An 11,499-nucleotide genomic window follows, 5' to 3' on the forward strand; every position below is an offset into this window, starting at 1 on the left:
GCTGAGTAATGTAAGTGGAGAGTTTGGAGTGGACAGAGTTGACAGCAAACATCGAGGAGGGGATATTAGTATCAGTGGTCGCAGCCATGGTCAAAGGAGAGGCAGGGGTTAGGAAACCAGAGAAATCAAATTAAGGTAGGCTAGTTAACGAAGAGGAAAGCCTTAATTCCCCTAATAAGGGTAAAACACGGTCTATCCCTGAGGGTTGCCATGAGGGATAAGGGCTAGGTGATTAACCAAGGGAATGCCGTGCCCATGGCTCCCGAGGCCGTTCAGGACTAATCCTAAGCCAGCCTGTCATCCTTCCAGCACGGCTCTCAAACCTTAGGAAGTGGACAGAAGGGATAAAGAGAAGGAACATTAAAGGGGAAGAATAAATAGTCCAAAGCAGGGATGAAGCCCTAATCTGGGCCTCAGTCTCCAATCCCCTAAGCCCCCAACGACAACAACGGGCAAGGGATTAGGGGGTTTCTGCCACTAAATGCCCATTGTTGAATTTATACAAAGATCCAGTTTCACGTGAAGGGCATCAATCCCTGCAACGGTCATTGGGTCTCAGTCTCCATCTCTTAACCCCCCCCCCCCCACGACAATAACGAGCATGGGATTGAGGGGGGGAGGGTTGCCCCAAGTAAAGCATTACGATAAAGTAATTAAAGAGTAGGATAAAGGGACAGAAGAAGGGACTGAAGAAGAAAAAGAAAGGGAAAGGGAGAGAAGAAAAGGCCATGTCCAATTTGTTGAGGTGATCTACATTGGCCCTCAGTCTCCGTCTCCACGATTTCAAGAGCAAAGGATTGGTGGGAATCATTGTGCAACACTAATCATTTAAATGCAAAGTGAAACATGCTATACTGGTGAGTAGCTTATATTTCAAAACACATCTAATATACTCTAGTCTATATGAGCAAATATAAAAGGGTGCTAACATATTAGTAATGACACATGTACACATACACAAAACGTTTGGATCAAATTTTACTGAATGTTTATGCTTTTTGGTTTATGGTGTACAAAACAAGGTCATGTTGATTAGTTGATTGATTTATTAAAAATATTCTGAGGTCATTAGCGGCGTGTTCGAAATATAGTGATAGGGCGGGGCTTGAGGAGCGAAGTGTTGAACATCAAAGGTCACAATGACAAAATATTATGAGGAAAAGGGTAAAGTGAGTTACCGATTAGGGTAAGTGGACAGAAGAAATTTGAAGAAGAGAGGGAAGAAAGGTGAAGAAAAGACCATGCAAAATATGTCGAGGCGAGGGCTCAGGTCCAATGGTTAATGATTAATGGTTAAAAGCAAAATAAATGAGCTAGACATCTAAGGTCATGTAGCACTATAGTTAATGTTAGTGAAGGGTGGTTGGGTTAGTGATTAGTTGTTAAAGCTGGGTTAAGGAATTGGTGAGTGAATGGGTTAGGGTCAGATGAGGTAATGTAAAGGGGTTAGATCAAGTGAAGGATATATATGCGTTTAAGGAAGGAAAACAGGTTGTCAAAGTAGAAAGTGTGAGATTCTGTAAGGATGTCTGATAAGTTGGGATGTCTATGTAGGGAGGACGTGGGCATGACAATAGAATATGTGGGACTGAAAGAGGAACATTCGGAAACCGCGAATGTTCCAATGAAGGATAGTTATACTTTCGTTGATTTACTGGCAAAAATTGCAGTGCGTGTTGGAGAATTTGAAGGGGAAGGTGCTAGAGGGTGGGATAAAGAATGAGGTTGGGGAGGTGGTGTTGTATCAGGAGGGATGTCGGGAGGTCGAGGGTCTGGGGAAGAGGGTACTTGTGACATGAGGGATTCACGTGTGTATCCAGGAGGGAGTGGAAGGGATAGAGGGGATGGTGGGAGGGTTAATATAGGTGGGGCTGGAGTCGGGGGGAATAGGTTTTGTTGGGATGGGGTAGGAGGATTGGGTGTAGGGAGAATATGAGTAGGAGGAGGATGGATATCGGCAGTCACTTTGAGTGTGGAGGGAGCGGGAGTTGTAGAATTTGAAGGTGGATGAGTATTAGTTTGGGACTCGATTATGTAGTTCTGGATATCTTCAAGAGTTTCTGTAGTGGAGTTGGTTGGGGAGTTTTGTGAGATAAAGGTTTTCTTGTGAGGGGGGGAAGAGAAGTCTGGTGTCTGAAAAATAGGGGCAAAGGAAGGTGGAGGTGATTGTGAGGTAGGGGAAGAGGGAGTGGAACGTTTATTCTGTCTGCTGCGGGTAGTGCGGGGAGGGAGAGGGGAAGGTGTTGGGGATGTAGTAGAGATTGGGGTGTCTGGGTTTAGGATGGCAAAATAATTTGATTGGGTAGAGATTGGAGTGTCTGGGTTTAGGATGGCAAAAGACTTTTGACTGGGGAAGGTAGGCGGTAAAAGAGGGGAAGTTAGATGGAGGGGGGTTGGGTTTAGGAGAGGGTGTAGGAGCTTTGGAGGTAGGGGGATTGGCAGAGTGAGCGACATTACTGGAGTAGGGGGTAAGAGAAAAGCCTCGTCGACGTGCTTCCAGTCTGGCTTCACGTAGAGTGAGTCCAAGTCTGAATCTGAAAGTTGCTACCTCAGACTCAAATTTGTAGGTGGGGCAGCCTTTATAAAACACATTATGGGGGCCGCCACAGTTTGCACATGTGCGTGATTGTGCAAAGCAGTTTGATCGAGTATGGCCAGGTTGGGCACATAGCGGGCATCTGGCTGTGGAATGACAGTGTTTGGCTGGGTGTCCTAAACACCAACAATTTTGGCACTGACGAGGAGGAGGTTGGTATGGTCGAACAGGTAGGGATTCCCCACTTATGTAAACATTAAAGGGAAGGTCATGTCTACGGAGAGTAATTTTGGCAATGTTGATGGATTTCTTACGATTTCCTCTGGGAGGAATGGAGTAGCATTGTACATATGTTGCATCATAGTCTGTGAGACAAGCGAGTAAGTCCTCTCCACAATCTGACCATTCTTTGTCATAGATTGGACAATCTGTTGGGGGGGATAGAGACTGTTCCGGTGGAAGTATTGAGGGTTGGATAAGGTTCTGTAGGGATGGGATTACCACATAGATCAGTTAGTTTTGTTAATGCTATAGCTTGGTTTTCAGTTGTTACTGTGACGAGATGGGAGTGGTCGAGTCGGCTACGGAAAAAGACTTTGCCTACTTGTTTTTGGAGGTATTGTTGGAAGAGGAGGGTGTTTTGAGAGTAGGGAGCTGTGGGAGGGATCACAAATGGTTAATGGTTAATGGTTAAAAGCAACATAAATGTGCTAGACATCTAAGGTCATGTAGCACTATAGTAAATGGTAGTGAAGGGTGGTTGAGTTAGTGATTAGTTGTCAAAGCTGGGCAAAGGAATTGACGAGTAAATGGGTTAAGGTTGGGTAAGGTAATGTATAGGGGTTAGATCAAGTGAAGGATGTATATGCATTTGAGGAATGAAAACAGGTTGTCAAAGCAGAAAGTGTGAGAAGCTGTGGGAGGGATCACGAAAAATAGGTCCAATTTGGCTGGGCTAAATAGATTATTTAAGAATTTTGTAGAGATGGGGGTAGTAGAAAGACGGGGGCATGTGGAAGAGGGAGTAGTGTTGAGGGAGGTAGTGTTATGGGGAGGTGGACAATAAGGTTGTAAGGTAGTAATAAGGGAGGATGGGGTAGTTGACGAAGAAGGTTGTGGGGGTATAGTTATTGAAGTTGAGCATGTTTGGAGTAGAAATGTCTCCTGGGGTGTTGATTAGGGTGGATACTGTACTAGTCGGCATTGAGGAGGGGGTATTAGTTGTAGTGTTCAGAGCCGTGGTCAAAGGAGAGCCTGGGGTCAGGGAATCGGGCGAGTTTGAATTGGTGGAGCTATTTGATGAAGAGGCAAGCCTCATTGCCTCTAATAATGGTATGGGTAATGGTTAATGGTTAAAAGCAAAATAAATGTGCTATCTAATAATGGTATAAAATTGTTGGCCATGATAAGCCTGGAGTATGTTGGGGAGAGAAACAGTCCACCCCTCAGGGTCGCTGGAGGGGTAAGGGCTAGACAACTAAAGCAGGGGAATACCGTGCCCATGGCTCCCTCAGGCCGTTCAGGACTGGCACAAAGTCAGCCTTTCATCCTTTCAGCACGGCTCTCACACCTTAGGAAGTGGATAGTAGAAGGGGTTGGTGAAGGGACAGAAACGAAAAAGTAGGAGGGGAAAAAAAAGACCATGCAAAATTTGAGTCCCAAGGTTGAGGAGTTCCCCATCATTGGGTCTCAGTCTTCGTCTCCTAAGCCCCCCCACGATAACAACGGGCAAAGGATTGGGGGGGAGAGGGATCACGAAAAATCGGTCCCATTTGGCTGGGCTAAATAGAGTATTTAGGATTCTTGAAGAGGTGGGGGTAGTAGAAGTGCGGGGACGTGTGGAGGAGGGAGTAGTGTTGAGGGGGGTAGTGTTATGGGGAGGTGGGCAATAAGGTTGTAAGGTTGTAAGGTAGTAATAAGGGGAGATGGGGTGGTTGATGAAGAAAGTTGTGGGAGTAAAGGTGTTGAAGTTGAGCATGTTGGGAGAGTAGAAATGTCTCCTGGGGGTTGGTTGTTGATTAGGGTTGATACTGTACTAGTATGCATTGATGATGGGGGAGTTGTTGCAGTGTTCGGAGCCGTGGTCAAAGGAGAGCTGGGATTGGGGCTATTTGATAAAGGGGCAAGCCTCATTGCCCCTAAGAGTGGGGTTACGTCTTCATTATTGGCCATGATAAGCCTGGAGTATGTTGGGGGAAAAAATAGTCCACCCCTCAGGGTCCCCTTGAGGGGTAAGGGCCAGGTATGGCAGGGGAATACCGTGCCCATGGTTCCCTCAGGCCGTTCAGGACTGACAAAGTCAGCCTTTCATCCTTTCAGCACGACTCTCACACCTTAGGAGGTGGATAGTAGAAGGGATTGGTGAAGAAACTGAAACAAAAAGGAAGAGTGGGGAAAAAAGACCATGCAAAATTAGTTCAGTCGATGGCTGAGTCCCAAGGTTGAGGAGTTCCCCATCATTGGGTCTCAGTCTTCGTCTCCTAAGCCCCCCCACGACAACAACGGGCAAAGGATGGGGGGGGGGGGGGGGGCTCAGGTCCAAGGTAGAGCTGATCTCGTCGTCTCCGCCTCTTAAGCCGACCTCGGGGGGATATGTAGTTTAAGATCATGAAATCATTATTTATTACAACTCCATATCTCAATCTCTCTAGGAAAGACAATTCATTCCTAAATATGTTGTGCCTTAATTGTTTATTTTTCAAAGTGTAATTCTATGGAAATATACAAAATACTTGTGAACTTTCTCAACTGTAAACTTACAGGGATAGTCGAGTTTTCAAGGTATCACATACACTAACAGTAGTAGGATGTGCAAACTATCCCCATTCTATAGTTTTTTATTTATTCATTGAATTTTTTTTGCCACATCATAAGCAGCATATTCAAAACAGTGATAGCATGAGGCTTGGTTACAGGTTGAACAGCACTAGAGGGTAGTACGGTAGTGAAATGGGTAGAGAGATGTGGCACAGTATAAGGTAAAGGTTGTTAGAAGAGGAAGGAGTTAAAGGAGTAGGGAGCACTATGATTAAGTATTGTGGTGGAAATGGCAAGAATGAGTTAACAATTAGGACAGAACTATGGGATGAAGACAAGGAAAAGGAAAGAAGATGAAAAGATCATGCAAAATTAGCTGATGAAATGGCTGAGAACCAAGGTAGGAGTGATCCCTACAGTGGGCCTGAGATCCGTTTCCTAAGCCCCTCCATGACAATAGCAAGCAAAGGATTAGGGGGCATTTCCGTAGTAAATATCTGATTACATACATCATAGGCATATCTTATGCAGTGTTACGCTGATGACAGGAACATTAGTCTACATGTAACCGATAAATTCTTGAATGAAATAAGACTGTATGATAAAAAAAACATCAAAATATAATTTGCTTTCCGCCCCATTCAAAATTCTAATTGTTACAATGCATTTATATTTTTTTATATATATGGAGGATCTTTGGAATAAAACACCATTTCAAAGTAAAATTTCTTTACAAAATCCCTAATTACAATTAGTGCTTTTCCGTTTCTTTAACAGTTACATACATAACTTTTTATCTACATTCTCTTCACCTTGGAAAAATTATATATAAGCCCCAATTACTTGCTTTCTCAAGATACATTGGCACATGTGAAAAGCTTTCAACATATGAAATATCTGTACACTGCTTCAACACAATGCTGCCTCAGTATTATACATGGAAAGACAAGATTAATTACATTTTTTTTTTCTTTTACAACATGAATGACAAGAATTGTTCTTGAAGCTTATACACATTTATGCACAGATTTTGTCAAGCTGGATATATTAGGAAAAAAAAATACCTACCCTTTACCATCCCTGATTACTCCCCATACATATATATATCACAAACAAAAATCATTTGTACAAGTAATGCCATTCATGCTGGGAAATCTAGTATATTTTTCAGGCAATTGAAGTTATTGACACTTCAGGGAGGCTCTTAATTGCTGTTCATCATAAACCCTATGTATTAGTTTGGTCATCTTGCACTCTCTCCACTAGCTATCAGTTGGAGAGGCTTTCACTGGGGAAGGGACAACAAGGTGCTCTGGTTGTTGGGGAGGTAGGCAACATTGCGATTCTTTGACAGCCTGTAGGAGAGAAAAAGACACGGTAAGTTTAAGCTATTCCCGAGGCTCAATTTGCAGTTATCAAATTCACCCTGCCCTTGCTCCGAGCAAAATCAGTTATTCTTATGTTGAGGTCTGGTTTATCTTATTGACTTTGCTTCTAACAGGTTGACACCACTATGTATCGTATTTGTTCTGCTTGAACTTATTGTTGCTTTCTGAAGCACAACCTATGGAGTATCATTTTAATTTTCCTTCCTCCAAATAGACAGATTAGTTGAAATTTAAATATGCTCTAGCCCTCCACAAAAATAATTTCCAAAAAAATAACAAATGTTCCAGCACCCAATCCTTCTAAATATTTCCACAGTTAAGCAACAAGAATAAACAGCCTCCTGCTGCTGCTCCTCACCTGTAAGCAATGTCCTCCGAAGCCTCAATCCTCCTTAGTTCCACCAAACCTTCTCCAGCCTCACCAAAGGACTTGGCGAGTAAAGTGGCAGCTGTGGCATCACCATCGGCACTGATAATAGCAGCCTTCTTCTCTTGCTCAGCCTATAGGGGGAAATGTTGAAATTAAAACGTGAATCACTGTCTACTGATTTCATGAAAACTGATGATCATTATTATTTTTTTTTTTTTTACTACTACTACTACTACTACTACTACTTAAAGAACCTTTTCCAGTACAAAAGCAAACTTTAGCTCAGGTTTCAATAGAATTTGAAACCTTTACTTTACAGAAACCATGATAATTAAATAATAACAGTTTTTAGTTTTAAACAAATCTGCACATCAAAGAAATATGATAATCTATATTCTTGTGTTGCAACTCAATGATCATATCACAAGTTCAAAATTTATAATCTAAGAATTTTGAACTACTACAAAATGGTTCTCTTTCTTTTCTTTCTTTTTCTGTTTACTAAGATGGGAACAATAATGGGATACACTGATTTCTATAAAGAACTGGCATAATTTAAAAATCAGAATTTTCTTTGATTTTCTACTTTAAAACATTTCCTAAACTTTGCACACACAAAATTCAGCTTAACAACTCAAAGGAAATACCAGTGACGAAATGACTTAATATCAGCAAAATTAATCTTACCTTTTCTACCAAGAACTTTGCTCTCTCAGCCTCCTGTTGGGCAACCTGCTTCAACTCAACAGCTTGTGTGAACTCTTTCCCAAAGGTCAAATGGGTCTGAAAAACATGATTTGTTGAAGACGATATCACAACATCAATAAGCTATAACATTTCATAAACCTCAAGAGTGAAGAGGTAATTGTAGAATGCTTGTGCCATGTGGGAATAACCATAAAAGAAAAGTACATGCAAAGGCAAGAATAATTACAATAGAAATGTCATCCAGGATCAATCCGAACTGCGCAGAACGTTCCGTGAGAGCTTCACTGACACTGCGAGAAACCTTTTCTCTCTGTGTGATCAGCTCGCCTGCATCAAAACGAGCCTGAAGAGGAATAAATATTATCATCATCTACTTTTGGCTTTATAATGAATTACAATTCACCTCAAGGAATCATTATCCAATACACCTTTTATTAAATATCTTCCATGCAGCATTTACTCCTCCTGTTGTCAAATCACTTCTAATATTCCAGTCACAACAAAATCAGAAATTATAATAGATTTTATAGCTCTAGGAAGCATTTTCTATATACAAGTGCATTTCTTTACTAACCACAACAGCCTTTAAAACTTCATTGGTGATGGAAGGCAACACTCTGTCTTCATAGTCAATACCAAGGGTAGTGTAGATCTTTGGGAGCTCAGAACCACGTGGCCGGAACAGCACACGAAGGGTGATGTTCACGGTCTGTAAATCTGAAACAGAAGAAAGATGTCAGTCATTCAACATATTAAATTTCAAACTATGATTTATCTTCATCCTACATAACCACTTTGAAATAAATATTATGGAGGCATTCCTTAACATTAATTAATCACTGCCACATAATCCTCTTTACAATAAGAATGACATAGATATAAAATGCTGATACCATATTCAGTAAAAATGATATGGTAATTAGATGAAGAACTAGTTAATAAAATCAACAAATGCTTCAAATAAAATAACAATAAAAGACACTTATCTGCATGTCTATAAAACCAGGACTATTACATCAAACTTTAGAGGAAAATTCAGGTATTGAAAAAGACAGCATAGAAAGTATAGCCCAGGCTCCATTAATCAATCTCATCCCTAGTCCCTGAACCACCTCCAGTCACCCAGACTGCTGCATTAAAATTACCCTTCCCTACACCTGAGACACTAATAGGACTCCTGCTTATCTTTAACCTAGCAACAACCAGAAAATACTCAAAGCCTCACCTTTGCTACCCGTAACCACAGGCACATTCCTTGGCCTCGTACGTGTATCAAACACGATGGGACGCTGGACCCATGGGATGAAGAAGTGTGTTCCCTCACCCGTTACACTTTCCTTCACACCAGAAAAACGGTCAAAGATGACCGCACGGTGCCCTGCGTCGACTGGAAGGAAGGGCAAGATGAAGATGGTAAGAGGAAATTTACGTGTCAGGTTCTTTGGTGTATTTACTAGTTCTTGGGTATTCTTTGCCAGAGTAATTTATTTGTCAATCAAACAGATATTTGAAGCATACTAGGAAAAGGTGCTCTAAGTAATTTATATAATGCTTTAATATTTTTAAAATTTTGCTTTTCCTTTGCAATAAAAAAATCATTCAGTTTAATCTCAGATTTCCTACAGTTCGCTACTAAAAACAATGTTATTTCAATTTGAGAATTGAAGGATATTTAAAAATTGAAAGAAATGTGCATAGCCTAATATTACCATGAAAAAACACTGATAATCAAAGAGATTAGCCCTTGTTAAATTGTCAGTTTTTAAACAAGGTTTTGTAGCAATAACCACTAGTAAATATCAAAGAGAGGCCTGCTTTATTTCTAGAAACAAACCTTTACCAGTAAAAGTATACAAAAAGGACCGCACCAGCTAGGGAAACACAGGGACTGGAAGGGAGTCTAAGGGGCAGAGTCCCAGCTGGGGAAATATGCTGATTGAGGGCCCACAGATGAAACCCCCGGATCAGGAAGGGTTTCCAATTCATACAAAAAACTTTGCAATAGTTTGTGCTTTTAGGAAAGGGATCATTTGATTGTCCATTCAAGCTGGAGGCTTAGTCTATGACAACTGTAGTCCTGCTGTATACTTTTACCCTTTAACTTATAATCTCATTGGCAGCGCTTTGTCTAACTCCACTTAAAACTTGCTCTGTTCTGTGATGGATTGCCTATGTCATTACCTAACTTGGAAATGGCACAAAGGCAAGCAATCACCACAGCCTCCATGCAACACAATTTAGCAAAGACCAACAGAGCTCCACCGCTAGTACTCTCGCAAGATAGAGGAGTTTGCACTGCTTAATCATTTGATATATTGCCCCAAAACAACAACAAAGTATGTGATGGCGTTTGATGGCCTTTCCTGGGGAGGCAGCATTACATTCTCCAGAACATTCCTAGCAAATGATTCCATTCTGTATGTGAAGGACTCTACAAGAAATTTCTGAATAATCTCCACCTCTTTGTAAGCAGATAAGTGGAGTAAGCATGTAAGAGACCTTATTAAAAATAAGTGCATTGCAAATCTGAAATTAATAAATATACAAACTTTATTATTTTCACGTGATAAGCATCATTACACTGAAGATTTTCCCGATTTCTTTAGACCACAACTAATTATCTACAAATCAACTTTATGAGCATATCAACCCTCTAAATCCGTAGGAAGTGATCAAATCCTCAATAAAGAAAAATTAAATAAAATGAAATAGCAATAACACTAATTCTATCATTATTTACCATTATACAACGCCGAGTTCACAACGCCGCCGACCACAGCCACTCCAAAGCCTATTTGTCCCACTCTCGTAAACAAATTCGCCAGTTGCTGTGCCATCTCTAGTCTTTAATGGACGTTTTTCTCGTGAGTCTAAGAAGTTTTGAGCAGGTTTCAGTGCGGCTAAAGAAGGAAATCAGAGAGGCGTTACATCAGCCGAGCAGACGATCCTCCACATGAGCTCCTCCGGTTGAACTTCTTAGCCGAGGTGGATTGAAGTATGATTTTTAAAAAGTAATCATTATTTTATTTAAATGAAAATATACGATACTTTTATTTTGATTATATACCTATAAAAGGGGATATTTATTTATTGCATATCTGCTTATTATCTGTTTATAAACTCATATGGGTGCAATAGATTTTGGGAGGTCGTCACATAATGTTTTATTTTTTTTTCTACTTATCAATCCACAAGTTACTAAAAATCAATTGATATCATCACATTTTCGAAGTAGTTTATGTAGTCAAAAAAATATTTGAATGATACATTAGTGATAAAAGAATTATTGTACAAAGGTTAATTTCAATTTTCTCCAGAACGAATGATCATAAATTCTATGACTATTTTGATATAAATGTTTTTTTTTTAATTTGAATTATTTTGTGAAGTTAATTGCCTAGACTTTACTCAAAATACACTTTAATGTGAGCAGAAGGCGTTATTCTAACAGTGAATGTTTGTTTACATGCTCCTCGACCCGGCGAGAAAAGGTAATTTTTTAGGTAATAATTTATTACCCCTAAAAGTGTCTGATATAATCGTTACATTTAACAACACAATACTTCAACATATTATAGTAATTATATAAAATCAGATCTACAGTTTACGTTGTTAATTATTGATGGTAAGTATTGTGAATATCACGAAAATAGTCATTCTGTTCATCGTTTCAAGAAAACAGTAGAATACATACTTTAATCCTATTACTTAAATGCAATTCAGTACACAGATAGCTTTGA

General features: G+C 40.3%; 2 protein-coding genes across 4 annotated transcripts in view; one reads left to right on the plus strand and one right to left on the minus strand.

Annotated features, from left to right (window-relative positions):
* Nucleotides 1-6,005: 6,005 nt before the first annotated feature.
* Nucleotides 6,006-10,732, minus strand: LOC125028936 (prohibitin 1-like). The gene is given in 8 exon segments (XM_047618567.1): nucleotides 6,006-6,619; nucleotides 6,621-6,648; nucleotides 7,040-7,182; nucleotides 7,739-7,834; nucleotides 7,986-8,102; nucleotides 8,334-8,476; nucleotides 8,985-9,146; nucleotides 10,500-10,732. Coding segments are annotated over 8 exon segments (843 nt in total). The 5' UTR covers nucleotides 10,597-10,732; the 3' UTR covers nucleotides 6,006-6,562.
* A 386-nt stretch (nucleotides 10,733-11,118) lies between these two features.
* Nucleotides 11,119-11,499, plus strand: part of LOC125028937 (39S ribosomal protein L11, mitochondrial-like) — a 7,244-nt gene continuing 6,863 nt past the window's right edge. Inside the window, exon 1 of one of the 3 annotated variants that reach the window (XM_047618569.1) lies at nucleotides 11,119-11,250. The gene's annotated coding sequence lies outside the window, so the exon portion shown is untranslated. Of the gene's footprint in view, nucleotides 11,263-11,470 lie in introns of those variants that run through there. The other 2 variants (XM_047618570.1, XM_047618568.1) reach the window with 2 other exon arrangements.

The sequence above is a fragment of the Penaeus chinensis genome, chromosome 9 (assembly GCF_019202785.1).
Source record: "Penaeus chinensis breed Huanghai No. 1 chromosome 9, ASM1920278v2, whole genome shotgun sequence".
NCBI lineage: Eukaryota > Metazoa > Arthropoda > Malacostraca > Decapoda > Penaeidae > Penaeus > Penaeus chinensis.